The sequence below is a fragment of the Orbicella franksi genome, chromosome 1, assembly GCF_964199315.1.
Source record: "Orbicella franksi chromosome 1, jaOrbFran1.1, whole genome shotgun sequence".
Lineage (NCBI taxonomy): Eukaryota > Metazoa > Cnidaria > Anthozoa > Scleractinia > Merulinidae > Orbicella > Orbicella franksi.
This window is the reverse complement of record NC_138145.1, coordinates 21,755,096-21,776,350: the sequence shown is the minus strand read 5'-3', so window position 1 is coordinate 21,776,350 and position 21,255 is coordinate 21,755,096. Positions and strand designations below refer to the sequence as shown.

The window sequence follows — 21,255 nt, the reverse complement described above, 5'->3', positions numbered from 1 at the left end:
ATTTTCCCGCCTTTTTGTGGCGAGCATGCAGCAGCTAGCTCGACCGCTGACCGAGCCGGATATACTCTGGGCTCGAGATTGCTTGCTCCGTGAGTGGACAAAATTTCATTAATCAAGAAAGGCGCCATTTTGAAAGATGAAATTTCACAACTGTCAACGATGTCTCTACAAGGTTTGCTTCGATGAATTCTAACAGCTTAACTTAAGAGGACCTTACTGGGTAAGTTATTGTACCATTTTGTAAAATAAATCTTGGTAAATTAAGTACAATAACACTGTGATAAAATCGATGGACGATCTTGCCTCATTTTAAGCTTATGTACAGTATGGGGCCCAGTTCTCGGCCACAAAAAACGTAAACTTGTATTTCTTACCTTGGAATAGCCGTAAGGACTTAAAATTTCACGGATAACTGGCTTCAGCATTCAGTTTACACATGTAGAGCTATCGACTGCTCAATGCTGTTTTCTCCCGAATAATAACGAAAATGGAGGCTTCGTTCGTGGGCCCAGTTATCGGCCAGCGGGCCCAGTTCTCGGCCACAAAAGAGTCCATGCGATTCCTCAGAATAAAGAACGTTTTATTACCATTTTTTGTTATTAAATCACTTATAAGGCTTGTGTTTTGATATTTCGATCACAAATTATCCTTAAAGAGCACTGTTTCATGTTAGAAAAGGAAGTTTTTTTGCACACCTAGTTTTTCTCTTAAGTGCAGTCAAGCGAGGCTAAAAAAAGTTGGGTATTTAAAATGGGGTTAAGTCAGAGCTCATAGTTTTCAGCATGCCACCCCATTACAGCTTTATTTTTACAACTGACTTGACACGAATACTCCACACAAAACTATGAGCGCTTTTAGTGTTGAAGGCGAGCAGGGTGGCCGAGAATAGGCAAATACAAATATATATATTGAGGAGTGAATTTAGGTCAAAGAATTAAACACGCCAGGAAAAGTTTATATTTAACAGATAGCTTTATCACTCTACGTTCTTTATGCCAAGAATTGGCTCATTTGGACTTTCTAGACGGACAAAATATAAACTTAAATTAAACCATGTAATTCGAGTAGCCGTAAACAAACACGTTTTCGGGGAAACCAAATTCACCTACCTTCGCGTCATCTCGACGTGCTCACAGAAAAACTCGGCAGGACGAAACAAAACTTGGCAGAACGGAAGACAAGGAATCAAGCTACCTTTGGAAACAATTGCTTTTTATTCAGATTCACTTGTGGCGCGAAAAATAAACGCTGAACAAAAAGTGGCCGAGAACTGGGCCCGGCCGAGAACTGGGCCCCACACTGTAGTGGAAACCGCATTTTTTTTTTTTTTTTCGTGTTAAGCCATTGTAGAAAGACATTGGAACTCACTTCCGTTTCTGTGTTCTAATGATGAATGAAAATGAATCGAGAGTTCAGCTTTTGCACGACCGAAATCGGTTTAATTTTGCTAAAGTTTGATGAGGCTTTTAGCTTCAGCATGTTCAAGTTCTATGCCTATCCAATGATTGAAGAAGTTTTTTAACTTTTTTGTGTTCTATGATGATTGAAGATTTGTTTTTATTCTGATCAGTCTAAACAGATTCCTTACGATTAAAAATGTCGGTTTAAATATAACTTTGGAAGATAACTGTCGATAGTTCCATTAATTTTATGTACCATAAGGGGAAAGTGCTTTCAAAAATGTTTGCATTTAGAGATATCTGGTTCATTTCTTGTGTTGAGCTCAAGCTTTAATCACTGAATGTCGCTGTGGTTTTGACACTTTTGTTGGCCGGAATGTATAGTATATACAGTTTCACAGCTAATACATACAGTTGTTCAATTAACTCAATCCTATTTTTTTTGTTTCTAGCTTCTCTGAAAGTCACTTAAGAGGTATGTTTAATTAAGGAGACATACTTATTGCAGCGAACATGAAAAAATGTTATTATGTAGTGTTTCTCTATTTGGAACTGAACAGCTTGCTTGAGAAAACTTAAGACAACTAGTTATATGTATACATAATTGGCTCCCAGCATTTTTTATATAAATATGCTTAAGTCCTCTTGAATAAACGGCAACAATTTATGTTCGAGCCTTACGGTTATAGTTCACTTATGGCAATATTTAACACAATAAGATATTTAACACAATTTTCAAGGGAGCTGGGTTCTTATGATTGTAAGCCACCTATTCTTGATAAACCACGGTATAAACGTTATCAGACACTGACTATCATAGGGGTGGTGAATGATAAATGTGAGACTTTGCGAGAAGGCGAGACGAGCGTTTCTCTTTGCGAACCCGAGACATGTAAAATTTTTAAAATTAGGAGCCCCAGACTTCAAAATAAAGTGTTTTAAATGCGACATATCCTCGAAACATTTTAAAACAAGCGAAACTGAAGCAAACAAATCGGTACTTCGAGACTTTCCTAGTCTTGAAAAGAAACTGTGAGACTGTGGAACAGCTCTGCGGAAAATTCGAGAAAATTCACCACCCCATATCACGAAGGAGTACCAACAGTGTCATTTCCACAGATCCATTGCCGACCATCCTCACTTCCTGACAATGAATTCTTTCCATTTATGAATTCTTGCTAGAAAGATCAAACCATTGTTTAGGTACTTGTTTAAGTTTCTCCAAAGCAGAGCTATGCAGGACGGTTTTCCAAGTGTAGCAGGCCCAAAAAAGAGATTCAATACTATTGGGTCGGGTTTTCAAATCCATTTTCCTGTTCGTCATCTGCTCTTAAGCTGGAATTCTGTGTTTTCAACTGTGGCAATCGAACATTATCTATCGTATTCTTATCTTTTGAACGCGCTTGTACAGGTGGCCTAAAGGCCTTAAAAGGACCAAGGATGCTAGGAGGACCTAGTCTGTTTGGATCCGATGAAGATAACGACATCTGCAGATGGCCTGATTTCGGCTCTATCGTGGGCAGCTTTAACCTCTCTGTATCTCTATGCGCATCATCTACTTTTGATAAAACTATATCAGGCACTTCAAAGCGGTCTCTCTCTCCAATACTACCAATAGTCTTCCGCCTAATTACTGGTGCAGGACTGCTGTTGTATTTTTCTTCTACTAGTGGTGGTAATACGGATAAGGCATTAAGAGATGATTTCCTTTCTTTTCGCCGCTGATTTTTAAACCTTGCAGAGATTGGATTGTTCTCTGGGCCGCTGTTTATTGTTTCATCGTGTCTTGATGTACCGCTCGCGTGCTCAGCAGGTGACGAAAATGAACCCAAACTTTCGATTATGTAACTCTCGCCATCAACGCTATCGTTGTTTTCAACAGCGCATCCTAAACGCAGTTTCTGAGGCAATGGCAAAGTATCATTACTGGAGAACTGTCGACAACGTTCTTCCCAAGCTGTTAGTTTGTACAAATGAAGGACTTCTTGACCGTTGAATTCCAAAAAGTCTTCAAAAGTTTGCGAGTTTTCTTTCTTGCTATTAAAGAGAGGATTGCCGAAGCCATTGTTTCCATACTTCGTACTAAACACTTCTGATTCGACATGATCGTTGAGTCGTTGATTTCCACTTGATGGCTTCCTCTCTCCATTCTTCCCATAGCCATTCGAGAAATCATTCCACATGTTTAGAACAACTGCAATGGTCTCTGACAAAAAATGAACTGATATCACATCGACATATCAACTAGTTCCCTTGAAAGCGAAACGCATTGAAATATTACTATGGGGTCGTCCACTTCTCTTAAGAAATCATACCACGATCAAAATGACGTGGACTGTGGTTGGCATAAATAACATGCAGTATTTTGCAGCGACAACACTGGTTCCTGCCACATCCGCCATTAAGAAACGAAATCCAACCGTTCCTACACGAGATAAGATAGTTACAAGTGCTTTGCATTGCGTAATCAAGTGCATAGGCCTTCTTAAACACCTATCAGCTTATTGCATTGTGTTTATTATCTCTTCGGTCTGAAAGCCAGACGTATCATACACGTACAGGACCAAAATAAATATAATGTTGATAATAACAGACTGTATTTGCTTATACAAATCACAGCCGCAATAGTGTTAATTTTGGTTTGAAACAAAGTTTCGTTTAATGTCAACTATCATACTGAAACCATTTTTGTGTTTTAATTATTTCATCGGTTAAACTCAATGGGACGTTATAAAGAAAATTCGCGTTCAATGCTGAATTATTTATTATGTCTGGTTGCGAATATAATCGCGAAAATTCATCTTTCATGGTGTACAACGTGTCCGAAAAAGAACTCTTGTTTGCCTTATCAAATTTTAAAAAGCGTCGTTTAAAAGTTTCCTGCTGCCCAACTTCTTCTTGCAAGACACTATACTTTTCTCCACAACGAATACTTCAATAAATTTTAAATTATAAAGAAACAGTGGAGATGGTGGCATCCAAAAGCGCCTGAACACCATTCTAGAGATACACCCATGAACGAAATAAGGGACTTATAAATGATATACAATATATCAATTACAACAATTTTTGTCTCTTTGTCACCAGATTTTCTCTCTTCTGTCAGTTGAAGGAGCTATTTACTGCGTTAGACGCCCCCCAGTGCTTTTTTTCAATTTAAATTTGTTATCGTTATGTAATTCCAATCTCGATTAAGATCCAGATTCTTCCAAGTGAAGTCAGTTATAAAGAATGCTGGGAAACACGTGAGAGGGTTTGAAAGCTGATCATATGATTACGGCCACTGCGTCAGCAAATTATTGGTCCGAAGACTATGTGCACTGTCCCTCTCTGTTTATTACACTCAATACTAGGCTTCTCAACAACGCCTGAACGGTGTCTGACAAAATTAATAAATAGCTGTGAGTGCACGAGAGCGTGTGAACTTTTTGATTTCATCCTGCTCCAGACATCCTGTGACACCTATAAGTCTTCCATCTGATTAGTTATCGATAGATTCCACAAAGTTTGAATTAAGCTACCATCTCTGACTACATTTATTTGTTGCAATTATATTCCATTTTATTTGAGCTTTCCCTATTTTTTTTTTTTGTATTTAAATTTTGTTTATTTAATCTTGCACTCATATCACAAAGTGACTTTGGAAGAATCCAATGTAAATTTAACCTTTGTTCGTGTGCTACTTGATGGTAAACGAATAGCAAATGTAAAATCTGTGGTCGTATTGAAACCTCTATTTTTAAAACAGAAAGAGCTTCTCATTTATTTGCTTGGATTAAAGTTTGAATAATTTAATTATGTTTCCTTTATTCAGCGCACAATCTATACAAGCCCGGCTGTTTAATTTTTTCAAATCCGCACGTCTTGGATAAAACCCACTACCGCGTTCAAAGATTTGTCCATGCCGTCAGCACCTTTCCTCACAAAAGCGTCACTTCAATGTTGGCAATAGCTCGTCAAATGTTGAAAAGAAGGCTCTTTGGTTGCTCTTGGTTGTTGACATCACTGAATCTGAAAAGACGTCCTCTAAGTCTCTTGTGTTCTCTGTCCCGGCATTCCTGGTTTCAACTGAGGATCTGGCTGTAGTAATACCTGCAAGACATTAAAAATTTTTGTGCTTCTCAGTTATTGTTTTATGTGTAATTGGGAATTGTCAATAATTAGCAGGAAAATGGCACTTAACTTAGCATAACACAGTTACTGAAATGTTCTAGTTAGAAAACTGGGAAATTTTCTAAGACGTGTGTAACCATCAGTTATCAACCCCATCTTGTAAGCCTCATGTATACGTCAATAATATAGACCTTTTTACTAAGACGGCGGCCATTTTGAACTCTGTTGTTTGCAATAGCTATTATGGGATGCTCAGGGGGTAGATTAGTATGTATTCCCACAGTAGCTATTTGAAACAACGGAATTCAAAATGGCCACCGTATCGGTAAAAAGGTCTATTATCATTCATTTTTAACCTAATAACAGGCAGACAGCAAAAAGCTGGAAGTATCTTTTCTAGACCAGTTGAACGATATATATTTTTTGGTCATTTTAAAAAACGTTGTTAACGAGGTACGAGATTTACTCTCTGTAAGTACAGCACTTCACCAGGGACACTAGGAATACATTTCCAAAATATTCAAAGTTTTTGATGGTTTTACTGATCCTTGCCTGCAGTTGTTCTTACTTCTGACTAAATCTTACGGCGCAACGGTACGTTCAACTGACTAAAAAGATGATTCCATCCCTCGCTCTATTGTGACTTATTTGTGAACTACAATGGAAAATTTTGCGTTTACTTGAAGGTAATTTTGTGCAGCGCAAAAATATCGCCATGCAATACCGCTATTAAGGTTTGAGATACTTGTATGACTTTCTTGTGATTTTTTTCTCTGTTTTCTTTCCTCATTCCATACTTCCTTTCTTTCCTCCTTCAATTTTTGTTTTAATGTATATAAGTGTTGTCTTTCGTTTTTTCTTTGTTTCTCTGTTTTTTTTTCTTTTTCGAGCTTTCTTTCTTTTTTCCTTTCGTTTTGTCATTTTTCACTTCGTTTGTTTGTCTATACTTTGTTTCGTCAGTTCCATCGTTTGCATGTTCTTTTGTTCCATCGTTTGCACTTTCTTTCGTTCATTTGTATTTTGCTCTATCGTTTAGTTCTTTTGTTTTTCTTTACTTCGTCACGTTCCTTTATTCTTGTCATTTGACCTTGGTTCTTTATGTAACTCTTGTATCGGCCGCGAACATTTAGGGCCTCTACTGATAGCAGTTTTATTTATAGAGCTGACAGAGTTACCCTGAAAAAATAAAGGTTTACCATTTAGCACACTCTGATGCCACCCACTGTATTGCCAAGTCTGTCAATCAGTCAATATCTGCAAAACATGCATTGTGTTCCTGTATAACCCCCAGGCAGGCGCGTGTTTCGACATGAGAAACATGGCCAAGCCGGCGTTTACGACTTTACCCTATTGTAATATATTACAAATGAAGTACCTCGTTGTAAGAGAAAGTAGGAATATTCCATCCTTCCTTAAACTGCATTTCAAAACAAGCAAGCTCAGAACTTATTTTGTGAGGTTTTTGTTTCATTCGATATCAGTCGAGATAAACGCAACTGATAGCAACGAATAAATTGTATGATCATGTAATCAAATTCTCCTGACTAGAACCATAACAACTGTATGTACACTAGTAAGGAGGACTTATATCTTGGCCAGTAAATAAGATAAGAACGAAACTTTTGTTTTGCAGTATTAGCCTACGAATGCCATGTAATCACCTCCCACGGTGTTCCCCTACCCCCTGCCCTCCATGCACAAAAGCCTTAAACGCGAAATAAGAAAAACGAAAAGTAACCTCGGTTTTCTTCGTTAGGAACAACTGTACTGGCAAAGCAGAGATTCTTAGAAAACTATTCGGTAAGATTCGGAGAAAAACAAGCCGATATTTATTGACCATGCTTCTGAGGCGTTCGGAATTTTATCATGAGCGTAAAACTTGCAGTCAATATAAGATGAAAACAATACCTCACGGCACTCAGAAGAGAAACCTAACAATAGATACTGATCCACCGCAAACAGCAAAACAATATGGCGAAAAGAAACTCATTGCAAGAATAAAGCAAGAGCTTAATATCTCTTCAAATCTATTTTCACACTCAATAATGATAGCCTGGTAACTTCTTAAGGTCGTATTACAGGCCCTGCTGAGTTGGTAGTCACTTCGCGATGCACGAGTTTGCTTGTATGCTTTTGACGAGCCTCAGTTTCAGTCTTTTCATACTTTGATCCACGTTTTAAAGTTACATTTGTCGTGCATACTTTTTATCTGGTATCTTTTTTGTTTTAGAAAACTTTGAAAGGCTGTTAAAGCTCTTGAATTGACGCTTTCTTACACGCTGTCCACCTTCCTCATCCACTGTTACTGTTCTATTATATTATGTATTTTTTGTTTCCTTTAATAAAGTTGTATCAAAATCTCTTTTAGCATGTGACTTTTAACTTAAATTCTTCTTTAATTATTTTTATAATCTTAAAAAATAGTTTATGGAGATCAATATAATATAAATCGTAGACAATTTAAAGAACCTAATCAGAGTATATTACGCTGTTTTTCTTTCCATTCACATGTGTTTAGTGCCACTCACAACAAAGGTTGTGCTGAATCGTTGTAAACAGATAGCTTGAATGAAACCCATTGATGTTGTAATTCACGATCGCTGTTCATGAGGACATGCTGTTCTAAAATGTTTCATCTTTCATTGTCAAAACTGGATCTATATTAATTTGAACGTACAAAGTTGACCGTCCTTATATAAGGATTACTCTCAGACAGATAGAATATTCCAGGGTTAAGGATACGTTTGGCGAGTATCCAAGCAGATGGAAAACTCTCCTTTGTTGTAAATGACCTCAGGATTTAGCTTAATTTGATTTTAAAGACATTTCAATCTTGACTGATCGAAATCGTTTAAGAAGACTTTTTGTTGTTTCTTGTTTTCAATTTTCCTTACAACTACATTTAAGCCACACTCCGGCTTTTACCGGATCCAGCCTTTTCAGAGAACGATTGACTCTTTATTACGCTTCTTGATCGCTTTAGCATTATTTGAACATTTTAGCATACATCGGCTAAAAAATTCAAATCGAATCACAAAGTTTTTTTTCTTTCAAATGCAACAGCTGCTACTACTAATTACTGAGGCGTAGAAAGAGGTATGGACATTGATCTGTTGTGAGTGTTCAACTCAAATCAGTCGAATCAAACTGCCAGATCGGAACAAAAATTTACGTATCACTAAGTTGCTTTTTCTAGTGAACAGAGATAAGGAATCCTTGCGTTCAAGAAACACCACGCACAATGATTATGCAAATATATAAACTATCATCTCAGGGCATCAGAATTGTTCAAGAGTCTCTTAAGAGGCAATTTACAATTTCCCCCTTACTTCCCGTCTCGAGCGCGTGCAAACTCAAGAGAGTGCACATTCAATGGCCGGTAATTGTTCGTCGTTCTGGTAAATCAATATGTTTTCACCAAGCGAAGAGGAAAGTCACTTAATATTTGTCAATGGAAAACGATGGAGAATTGAAACCATTTCAAGAAAACAATGTTTCTTATTCGAGTCAAAAAGGGCCAAAAAAATAAACAGTTTAGAAAATTGTTAGCGCTTTACCTCTTCTTAGTAATCCTTTAACTGAGTATTTAAAGCTCATTTCCTCGGCTAGAGATCAACTCCTTTTGTGTACGGAGTATGTTGTTTGCAAACGTCCATTAAACAAGTACATTGTACTTACAATCGGTCTCCAAGCCGTGCTCGCGGGCGCCATACGAAGCACGTGGCCTTTCCACCTGGTTAACAATGGCGATTGTGTTCGCCACGCGCAACATGTATCGTCGAAACAAAACCATCTAATAACGATTAATTACTTTCGCTTAATTATTCACACTAAGTTTCTTGAAGTTCCGGCAGAAATTCGCGGCAAATAAAACACTTTAGTCGACCTACCACCTGCTACACTCCGCGCGGGGGCGAGCTCTGATTGGCCTGCGACGGTCACGTGACAACACAATAAGTCAATTTTACTCAAAGTTTTGAATTCTGGGTTTTTGAATGTTCGCTCCTTGTCAGAACGCATTTGGCCATTGACTATGTGGAGTCGGCAAGCCAGATTTCGTCGAGAACGATCTGCACTTGCCGGTTGGAATTCCCCCTTGATGGGGCTTCGGCGAGCAGTATGTGGAATATACTGAATATTGTGTGTTTTCTGACGATTTACATTAATGGCAAGGCAGGTAAATTTGAACAGGGGATTTCTGGTCGATTTTTCTGGTGAGCGTGAGTGTACACCCAGTGTTGTTCATATCATAACCAGTGACCGGTATTTACTTGGTGTTTTTCCAGCCGCCGGACGCTACAAACGACTCAAGTCACGGGAGGGCCGAGTCAATAACTGTCCACCAAGACTCGCGCCACAGCTTTTTAAAATCTACTGTATCAGTTCCATATGTGAGAATGACAAAGCGTGCAAGACAAACGAGATCTGCGCGTGCACAGAACACTGTGGTAAAATCTGCATAGATCCAAGTAAGTCCAAATACTGAGTTTTGTAAACCTGTGAAAATTCACTCGATCGTTCGATCGCCGCGCATCGCCTACGCGTTTTTTCTTTTTCTTTTCTTTTTTTTTTTTTTTTTGTCATCCAGTTCTGCATGCATTCAGGAAGAAATCATACATACAGGGTGTAGAATAAACTCATTTTAGACGAGCTAGCTTGCCTTATCAGCGCGATAAATTAATATTTTACTAGCGCATACGCCGAGTAAAACCATCTCGTGCTCAATGATGGGACGTCGCGTCATCTCAATCTGCTCATCAATCGATTAAATCTAAGCAATGATTTGCTTGCCAATCCAAGAAACGCGAAATTAATAAACGCTGACGTTTATTCTCTTCTCTTTCTGGATCGTTAACTTGCACAGTACTGAAGGTCTTAATCGGTAAATAGCTCAAGTGGAAAGGCATCCTATGGATTTATCTTTGCATTTGCAGTTTAACCTCATTACTGCGATTTCAAGGAATGACCCACCGGTCGTTACACAATCAGCCATAGTTGCCCGGTTATTCTCTCTCACTAGCTCCGCGCACAGATAAACGTCAGCTATTTTTTCCTCTCTCTCCCGAGATCATTATCTCCAGTAAGATAGTTTTGTATGATCTGTTGTGATTCAATGAATGAATGAATGAGTGGATCAATGAAACCTCGTTTGAGTCTTATTTTAATTTTGTTCGTCGTTTAAAATACACCTGTTAATCTGCCGCAATGACGACTTTTCGATTTCACTTTGCACCAATTGCCGCAAGCCATTTACGTTTAATTTTCCACTCGCTATCTGACAACATTGTATTGCCGACGATTGAAAATTACTACTGATAAACATGACTCGCGACCTGAGAGTAAAGCGAGACCTCTTTCGTTCAAATCACCCCGAGTTTCCTTCCTTTTATTGTCAAAAAGATAGAATCTTAGTGGAAAAGGTTGAAGATTTTGTGGCAAAGCTGACTCTTGATCTTTCATTCAAAGGACACAAGAAAATGATCACAAAAGCTGCTTGATTGATAATTATTCATTAGCTGTGAGCCGGTTCCCGCGAATTCTCTTGTTATCAACAGCTGTTCCCAAAGCAGTGTTTTCCCTACAAGACTAAGGGATATTTAAATTTTGTCTGTGTGTCGAGTGGCGCCCCCTCAACTCGCACATTGAGGGCTTGCGTAGGCCGTTTAAAATCAGCCTTTGTATCGTTTTGACATAAAACCAGCTTAACTTTGACGTTTGGCACGTGTACGCACGCTTCTGTTTGAATAATACGCATATTTCTTTTTGATAACTTTCAACTAAAATTTAATTTTGGCCCTTGACGCTAATTCGCCAACTCCCTTAATCTTCCTTAAAAGTGTAAATCTCTTTAGTGAAGTTTACTTCATTGTGATACCGCAAGTTTTAAACAAAATTCTTTTGAAAATTATTTACTCGTGCTGATATCTCCTCGCTTGTACCCGCCCGTGGCCGATTTTTTTGGCAATTTTGACGTGAACGCTAAATACCATTTTATTGTCATTTGTCATAGAGTCATATACTCTCTTCCGAGACAAAAAATCGCGAACCATTCGGGCATGTGTTACTTTGGAAAGTTGAAAGCAGAACTCTTTTCCTTCCCAATTTGTTCTATGGAAACCATTGTGGAAGCTGTGAAAAGAATAAAACTCGTTTTATATGCGAACTAATTTACCGGAACAAAAGAGACTTCTTCCTTGATTTGCGCGCAGCGTTAGATTCAAACTTTGTCGGCCGCTTTAATGACTGGATCATTCCAAAGCAAACACCTTACATAGATTTTTGTACCACTGATGAAGTTCAATATTTTCATCTTGGTAAAATTGAGCTGACACATGTAAATAAGGACAGCTAATTTTCTCTTTTGTATTTCTTTCGTTACATATTCTTTGTTGCAGCTCCATAGATCTTGATGAGTTTTGAGACTTCTTGTCGGCGTTACTCATAAAATTTGCGCAATTATACACCGTACTTACGTAAAAAGGCTCGAAAAATTAATTTGTCTGTTGCACATTTCTCGCAAAAAAGTAAGGTAGCTGAAAGCTTAGCATTCCATTTGATTCCCAGAGCTATCATTTGAAAGAGAGAAAAAAAGAAGCATTGTTCCGACATATTCAAGGATCAAAAATGTTTACCTATGGGGTGCGATGTGTTTGCATAAAAATGAAAACAGCCACAGTATTTAATGAGAAATGCTTTTCAGAAAATTGAAAGCCGTTATTAAAAAGGACTAAGCATTGTTCTAATTATAGATGAATTGTCATGGAATTGAGTTAAGCCTGCTCCATGAAAACAAGAAATTGGTAGCGCGCCTGAGATTTGCGCAGGCAGAATCTTGCATAGCGCTGTCCACGCGCGAAACAAAATTTGTTAGCACTTTTTTTTTTCGGTTGCAAAAATAAACTCGATCCACATATAGCCCGAGAGCACAGCGAGAGGTCATGATGAATTATGATTTGATATAAAAAGAATGAGCCTTGTGGCATCCATTGTTATCGGGCTTGTCAAAGCGGGTTTTGAGGTGTGCCTGATTTCCATGAAAATCGCTTGCGCACAAAGAGATCACCGGCTTAAGTAACGTTTCTTAATCAGTTATTCCTTGAACGTGCTCCTGGTCATCGCGCTAACAGTTCGTGTCTAAAAGAACTGAAATCCGCCATGTTACAACTTAGTCTTATCGACGTTAATTTTAGTCATTAAAATCCGGACCCAGCCGCCGCGACCTTAATTCAACAGTTACGACCGACTAAGCGCATTAACATAATAGAATATTTACTCCTCACACGAGATTTAGTCTGTTTAGATCAACAAATAGATGGAGTTTAGTTGCGACAGAGATAAATAAAAAGAATACAGGGATCAAATAAAGAAAATATTTATTCACCCGTGGAATTTTCAAGAATATGAATATTTGTTTTCTTGGCCTTGAAAGATTAAGCTTTAGAATAATAGATTGCCTTTCTGGTAGCTTCTTCTGAAAACCTTCCTGTGTAAAACCGTCTGCTCTTCCAAATGTCGTTGTTGGTGATTCGATTTCCTTAGGGCGAGTTTTGTCAAGGAATCAGAGAGGAATATGGGTCACTATAACAGATCTTGCTGAAATAGCATGCATATGCTTAAACTGTGACGAATAATGGAAAAAATTTAAATCAGTGTTCAACCTCTTTACACAAAATACTTTCGCAGTTGTATGAGTTACTTGTTCCACTTTCAGTATGAGTTACTTGTTCCTCTTTGTACGAGTTACTTTTTCCGCTTTCACCATCCGTATCTCACGACATCCTCCACAGCTTATTTCACTTTCGAACCATTTTGTAACATTGACCTTGCTTTCAGTTGTACTTCCTGTTGTTCTGTTTCTGCAGACAAAGGAGTTCTTTCCTATAGCAATTATCCGCATGCTACTTTCCACGTGGCGTCAAACAACAGCAATGCTTTTAATCAGTTCAATTCTTGAATTTGTCTGAGTTTAACTCTTGCAACATTCATCGTATTTCTTTAATACTTTCTTTTGAAACTTTTTCGAATAACAACAGGGTCGAAACTTCGGTAACTGAAGTTTCGATTAATTATCAGAGTAGCATGTTAAATGACTGAACTGTCAGGTGTGGGCAAATGTGTGTATGCGGAGGCCAAACAACCACAGAATTACTGGTGTGCTCTGCAATCTTAATGGGGCTGATAGTTGTGGACAGATAACCCTATGGCCTAGATTGTTATGGAAATCTATTATCTGTAGGGAGACAGAAAGCCATGCAGGAATGATACATGCTCATGTTTTTTCTAGTGGTCCAAGGTCTTTAATCCGTGCTGACACAAGATTCGCGCTTTTGTCATTATGGCTTCTCAAGTCTTGGAGACTGTAGCAAAAGAACTGAAAGAACTGAACAACTTCGCAATCTAAAAATTGGCTTTTGTTATTTTCAGAAAAGGTATCTAAAGGCTAGTTTTGAGAAGTAAAACTAATAAAAACCCCACCCTGCTTAAAGTAGGACAATTTAATTGAAAGTGATCAGTATTAATATTGATTACATGACGTTAAGGCCCTTCAATTCTTTCTGACTAATTTCGACATCAATTCTCATGAATTTCTGCTATACCGGTTGGACTCTTGAAAAAAAAATATAGTTTTTGATTATATTTTTCAAAGTCTGGTCTGTATTTTCTAAAAACAGATTGTGGACCGCATTTCCACACACACTTGCGAATTATACATCGGAAAACTAGAGGTTAAGAATTTCCTTATCAGTTGTGCTCCTTCTCGTGCGTTCAATATCTTGCTTGTTTTAATTAATTGACACACTGGAAAACTCCTTATGCGATAAAGCTATTTGTTCGCCAGCTAACATGTGTAAGCAGTTGTCTTAAATGCAGGCCTTTCAGATTAGTCTGTCTAGAGGATTTTTTTTAGGACAGTACACCTGATATGGGAAGAGAGATAACAAGATTTCCGCCTCCTTTCGAGCCGTGCCAAGTATCAGACAGCAGCTAAGAAGCTTCCACTAAAAATTTCAAGACTGTGCGTGTTCGAGCAAAAGAATCAAAAGAATGAAGTAAATAAACAATATTAAATCTGGAAGGGAGCATAGCCGGAAAAAGCTTTGACTACGATATATAAATCATGATGATTGCTCCTGTAAAGAGTGCGAATGAGTTAGCCTTAATCTAACTGGAGGACTCGTAGAATCTTTCAGCTCATTTATATCAAAGAAATCATATGGATTATTTCAGAGCGCCTGTCAAAGTGAGAAAGCTGATCGCTACGACCTTTGGCACCAGAAATCATCAGACTTGGCTGCCATGAAGATTGCAGCTTCCAATGCTTGTCATGTTTATGCTGATGAAAGTCGGCTTTCTTTTAAGAGTTTCCAAAAATAAACGTTCTAGACTGTACAGGAGAGGAACATCTAGAAAACGGAAAAACTTAAAAAGGGGTGGAAGTGGCAGAAAACTGAACGCGCGCATGCGCTGATGAAACAAAGAAAACGATGTTAATCTGACGGTTTCTTCTGAAAAACATTTCCGCGACTGAAAATGTCGCAGTCTTTTGACAACCTTGTTGTTTTCCCCTCTCTCGGCCTTCGCTCAAAGTTATTAACCCTTACATAACAATATTAATTCTCAAAGCCGATTGTCTTAAGCTTTATGTTAGTTCATTGATGTGGCGATAGGACGAATTTCGACGAAATTCAACCAATAACTGAATAGAGTAGCAAATCAAAACTGTAATTAGATGCCGATTTGTCTAGCATTATACTCAGCGCATAGAGATTTTGCTAAGTACATGTCGTATCCATAAAGCTATCTGAGGGAAAGAGCTTGCTGATTGTCTTGTCACTATAGCATTGCTTGTAAACTTATCCAAGCTGAAAATAAACGAAGTTAGGGTTTGGTCCTTTTTTTTCAGTTTACTTGCCTGTGAGTCGTAAAAAGTAACTATTATACTGTTATACGGTAGCGTTTATCATGAATTGCGGTCAATCAAATATTTTTGCTCTCGTGCGATTGGTCTAAACGCATCACATGACTGAATATTTTCCAACTAAAACTGGGGAATATTAGAGAGATATTCTCAAATTCACACGCAGAACTAATTCTAACCTAAGCAGAAGAACTACATTGACTTTATTTTTTTCTATTTACATTTCAACTTGTATTGTAATTTCAAAACAGTAAATGCTTCCCCCCCCCCCCCCCCTCAGCTTCTAATAAAATCTACGAAATTCTTACTTTTTTTTTTCTGATTTAGTGATTTTCTGAATCTTGTTTGTCCATTATTTGCATGTTTCTTAGCAACACCACTCTCGGGGACGATGGATTTTGGCAGTAACTGACAATCCCCTATATCGATAACTAAGGGAACCAAATATTTCTTGAATCTGTTTTCAAATCGATATTACAAATATTGACGAAAATAGAAAATACGTACGCTATATTAGAATTTACATGACACTCTTTGCTGAACTTTACGGAGTATATTTATACCTGGCTGGTGAAGGCTTCATGGCAACCATCTAAATCAAATGTTTTGTTTGTGTCAGCTTATTAAGGTAACTATGAAATCATTAAAAAACCTTTCTGTAGCGTGTGCTTTGATATTAAGCGCAAGTATGTTCCCTCTTTGAAATTGAGATAGAGCGCGTTCAAGGGCCACTGTCAGAGAGGAGTACCAATTTGCAATAATTAAAAAATTAGCTTAATGACTTCAACGGAAATAGTTTATGGTCGCTTTGGTAAGTTCAGGCTACTTATATTGATAGTGAGGCCAACAAAATGTCCCAAAAAAAGAACTATAAAGGAAGCGAAGGGAGTGAAAGAGCGTTTGTATTTCTAAAACAAACCTACTCACTGCTGACCACAAGATGACGTGATTGACCACTGTCATTCACCACTCTAGCTCGTTCATCTGATTGATTGGTTCTTGTACTGAAGTGGCTTCCGTGACGAGAAGTAGCTTCCTGCAAAGTGGTTTTTGCACTCTGTTTAATATATTGGAATCATAAATTTTGAATTTGTTTTTGTGGTAACCAAGCACGTTTTGTAATGTTATATGTTTTAAGATGCTGGATGACTTAAGTTGCACTTGAGGCAACGAGAACACCGTTGAGAGACATTTCCTTCGCAAAACTCAATGTGAAAGACAACAATCGCTTAATAAGTCGAAATAAACGAGAGAATTATCCTAATTAGCAGTTTAGTCATGCTCAATTGTTAATTTGAAAAGGGGTGGGGGGCAGACGAACAATCAAAATTATGTTTGGAAGTGACACATTTTACAAACTGATGGTGACTTTGGCGTAGGCGGCTCTCACAAGCTCTCACAAACCCGACAGTTCGGGGGCGTTTTGAACTTAAAGACTGTGTGTTTTCCACAAACTTCAGTAACTAGCAATAAATACGTCATAAATCATGCAATGACAAGTGATGCTTATATCTGCTTATAGACTTGGTATACAGACCGGCGAAAAAAAGAATGCATTATTTATTTCATCTTCAATAGAACAATGGCTGACGATGCAGTTCATCAGTCAAAGCCCAACAAGATGCGTAATAACAAAAAAAGTAAACAAAATACTAATTATAACTGCGTGAGAATCTGTAATCAGTTGTAGAAAAGACCAAAGACTGTCGTGGGTTTTCAGTTGCTCGATGGTATGAGTAAAACGTTCCGTGAATGTGCAACAAAAACTTGCGTCATGCACTTGAATTGCTCCTCGCCCCTCAACGGTCACCAGCAGTATTACCGTTAACAAACAATATTACTACCACAATAGCATGCGATCAACGGGCACGCAACCCGTGTATGTTTCCCGCTGAACCTATACAAACAAAGACTTGATCAAAGACGAGACCGATCTTTCCTATTGACAAAACATGAACATTGACGAAGCCAAAAATAAACAAAATCTCATTTTTTGCGCTAGGTTCAGAAAGAAGTCCAGCCGGCAAAATGGGATGGGAAGGTCGATTGGGTGCCACTAAAATGGCTTGTGACGCCTTGATTTGTTATCGAAGAGGTTGTTGAAACAATTGTTTGTTAGGAAAGGTATTCTGTTGTTTCATTAAGCCACCTGCCGTAAGTGAAGGGGAACGAATCGATGAATATTTTAAATTTGGAAGCAGTTGAACACGCCTTGTCGGAATGTATTCAATTGTAAATTGATTTTTGGAGGGAAAAGTCCCGCGCAACAAGTACTAAACGAGATATGACTCTGCAATTCGGGCGAGCGACTACATGCAGGAAAAAAAAAAACAAATAAGTGTTTTGAATTTGTAAGGAAAACAACCATCCAGTACTGTTAGCTGCTGATATACCTGTTGTGCAAACGCTTCCAAACTTTCCAATCATGCTTTGAGCTTTTTAGCCAAGCGCTACTGTATCCTGACTGGCTCAAAGAAATAAGTGCGTTTTCAAATTCCATATATATATTGAAATTCTATTTGCATGTTTTATAAAATCTGTTCATAAATTTCACACAGATTAGCTAGCTTAGCGTGTAGCTGCATTGTTGGTTTACTATTAGCAGAGATCAGTTTTGCTAACATGGTCGGTTTCAGCACTTCAGAAAAGAACCCCTTGAGGTTGCTCCCGGGTTTGTTAGCCCGTTGGACTAAAAACGAATAACTCTTTCTGAAACCATAACTGACGTACCTTGCCTCAGCTTGACTCCTCAGATTAATGCTCACAAAAATGAATAAGAACTCTTTACATCTGAACTGGCTTGGCTTGAAAAGTCATCCATCCTGATGGAGGTCACAAATGGTTCCTCTGATAGTGCTTCTTACACCACTAAAAAAGTGCAATTTACATGCGCTTTTAAAATCCTCTTCTTGGAGGCTTATGCTCTTCCTTAAGAAAAAAAAAAAGGCGTGCAGCAGCTTGTACCTTATTTGAAGCAGCCTGTCGACAGCGAGTCGGCAGTTTTCAATCTTTACGCGCGTACTGTATGAGCGGGTTTATTGTTTAACGTTATTTCACCTGATGGTCATTTGTACACTTTTGGCTTTTGCCATTTAGCCGGCCATGGATACAACGTGTTTATCATTCTACATTGTTAAGTTAATTCCACTGGCCTTCATCAGCCAGCAGGAGAAACACTTGTACTCCCTGGAGATAACGAAACTCTTGTTTATGGAAGGAACATGGTGCGCTCCTATTGGTCGCGATCGAGTGTCCTTTCAATTGATCATGTGTTCCATTGTTAAGCGCACGATGCCGCTTGTCGAAACACCTTTTTGTGTGTCTTCAAAGGAACTTTTAAGCTTTTCTTCTCTTATGGAAACATTTTAGAAAACGGCTGTACCAGCCGCTACAGCGATACAAATTGAGAAGAATAGATTTCGAAAACATACCCTTCCTCTGCTTTCTTCGTTAATTTCGAATTCCGTTCCCTCGGGCGAGACTATCATAAACTTTGAATTGAGAATGCATAATCGAGGACAGTAATGAAACTGGTGTTGAGAAGGCGTAAGAAGAACCAATTTCTCAATGCAAAATGGCATCACATTACGCCAATAAACTAAAACAATGAACAAGTATATTTGGGACTGAAGAAAATTAGTCCGTAACACAAAGTGCAACAAAAGATTTATTGGTTCTGATAATTAAGTACAGTACATTTCATCTTTAGCCACTATGGACGGTAAACTGCAGCCGTTTTTAATTTGAAGTCCTGCCTGAACTTGTTAACGCCATCTTGTAGCCCTCGGCTGTGTTCCAAGTGTGTTGAGCATTCGGTGATAAGTCACCCGAAAAAATAAAGGAGTTCTTCAGTGTTGTTTTGGCGGGTGGATTCGGAAGGAAAATTCAAAAGCACATGGTTTTTTCAGTGAGGAATCCAAAACGCGTACTGTTTGACAATTATGACACCCGTAACACCCTTTCGGAGGTGACATTCTTTCGACACGTGGCAAGAAGTCATATGATTTGAATCACGTGACTAAATTGAGATCAAGAAATTGCTTTTATTTTGCAGTATTGACTTTTCTGACAAGGCAAGCAAAAGACAAATTGAAATTTGCGGTCACGCTGCATCGCCAATATAACCTATAAAAGACTTGTGATTATCGCTACAACGATAAATAACGTAAAAATGTTTCAAGAACAACGCGTCCAAAAAGTTGCATAGAAGTATGATGAACCAGTATCAATAGTTTTGATACATAATATAAAAATATGCGCATCTACTGAAAGGAGTTGTGATAGTGATCTTCTTTTAAATCAAATGGGCTAAAAACGTTACTGAAAGAGCTAAAGTGGTATTGTACTTGTTTAAAGGCTCGGAACTTTTTGTTGCGTTTTGAGCATGTGAAATCCGTACGTCATCTGAGGTCTGTCAATTCATCACATCTTGTCATTTTTGAAGGCCATTCAATTAACCTAAAGTACAATAGAGCTCAAGCCAACGCGGTTTTGTCCGAAGTTTATTGTTCGACTTCGCAGCATAATTCAATTTTATTAACTTGTGAAAATCTTTATGTCAATATTGTTCGGGACATTGAAATATCGGTTGGGTCAGTGTTTGCTTTGTGTAGCCTTCATGTTGTTTTTGCTCGATTGATTTCTTTTTTTGCTCTAGAGATTATCTGTGTTGATGTTGTTCGTCTTCGACCCAATCTTTTCAGTTTAGCGCTAAACTTCACGTGTTGGAGCGAAATTGTATATGCAGCACTGTGCTGAGGCCAAAGGAGTTAAGTTGGCATTAATCTCGCAATTCACAACAAATTCTTAATGATCTAAGAAATATAAAACCGGAAAAAGGTGCACTGAAAGTTTGAAATTCACACTGTCACGATACTTTTACAGTATTTTGAAACCTCTCAACTTTGGACATGTTTAGTTTTGGCTATGCTTCTTACGGTGCGCTAACTAGACATGAACGCCGCCACTTTTGTATAGCAAATTAAGTAGTCCGTAGAAGGAAGTGCGGGCAACATCATAATGTCCCGTCTCTCATTTTAAAATGATCAGTTTTCGTTTCAACTTAATATTTCCACAGGAAACTGTAAATGTATTCCTGGAAAACGTGCACAGTTTATATCTAACAGAATGCAGAGAATGGATTTTTTTTTTTTCCTTCAGCTTTCCGGGGTGACGACTTTGTCGAGTTCACGACAATAGATTACTTTCCGTTTGTGCGTTCATATCTTATCTGGAAGCCGTGGGAAAATTTCCCGTCTTGGATGTAGCTTCAGTTGCTATGGAAACCCTGTCAAAGACCCTTGACAAAAAGAGAAAACGACGGCGAAGCCTATTAAGCCGACTCAAAACAAACGTAGAATGGAGAGAAACCTCCTCTAGATAAAATGGATTTGGTTTTTTACTAAGGACAAGGGGACTTAGTGAAAATAGAAGAGTACTGAAAAGTTGACTTTTGGAGTTAGCACATAGAGAGCAGTGCGCATGCACTTCGAGCTTGTCTTGACATGAAATATGTTGTTTATTACCCCGAATGTAATCTGTACCACGCCAAGCTTCTTATGACTAGACCGACTGGAGGCGAAAATGTGTCTAAGGACTTGTGTCGAAATTTGCTTGCATATGGAATGACCCATGTCCTTGAGCTTCAACTCGGATTTTTTCCCACGTCAAGTAATCCCTTGTGATGTGTAAAAGGATGGAAGTGTAGGTACACTTGGCTGCACAAATTACACCAGTTGATGTGATAATTAGGCAGTAGGGACAATTAAGCGACCCTGAGCACGGCACTAATGCAGAAATCAAAGAAAATACCGTGCCATTGGT

The 21,255-nt window shown here is 38.3% G+C and overlaps 2 protein-coding genes across 8 annotated transcripts in view; one reads left to right on the top strand and one right to left on the bottom strand.

Annotated features, from left to right (window-relative positions):
* Positions 1-2,683: 2,683 nt before the first annotated feature.
* Positions 2,684-21,152, bottom strand: LOC145497154 (uncharacterized). 6 transcript variants are annotated; one of them, XM_081476972.1, is made up of 4 exons: positions 18,397-21,152; positions 18,163-18,300; positions 16,352-16,468; positions 2,684-5,492 (listed from the first exon to the last, which is right to left on the bottom strand). In XM_081476972.1, the coding sequence occupies exon 4, from the start codon at positions 3,581-3,583 to the stop codon at positions 2,684-2,686; it is 900 nt and encodes a 299-aa protein (XP_081333098.1). In that variant the 5' UTR covers positions 3,584-5,492; positions 16,352-16,468; positions 18,163-18,300; positions 18,397-21,152. The 6 variants fall into 6 exon arrangements, with proteins under 6 accessions (XP_081333098.1, XP_081333106.1, XP_081333086.1 ...); XM_081476980.1 differs by having other exon boundaries at positions 18,163-18,254; XM_081476960.1 differs by having other exon boundaries at positions 18,163-21,152.
* Positions 9,539-21,255, top strand: part of LOC145497047 (uncharacterized) — a 29,266-nt gene continuing 17,549 nt past the window's right edge. The window contains exons 1-2 of one of the 2 annotated variants that reach the window (XM_081476847.1): positions 9,539-9,690; positions 9,800-9,982. In XM_081476847.1, the coding sequence (XP_081332973.1) occupies positions 9,633-9,690; positions 9,800-9,982 (241 nt within the window). In that variant the 5' untranslated portion in view covers positions 9,539-9,632. Of the gene's footprint in view, positions 9,983-21,255 lie in introns of both variants that reach the window. The other variant, XM_081476840.1, reaches the window with a different exon arrangement.

Excerpts from the sequence above, each read along its gene's own strand:
- LOC145497154 (XM_081476960.1), bottom strand. The coding sequence starts at position 3,583 with ATGTGGAATGATTTCTCGAATGGCTATGGGAAGAATGGAGAGAGGAAG.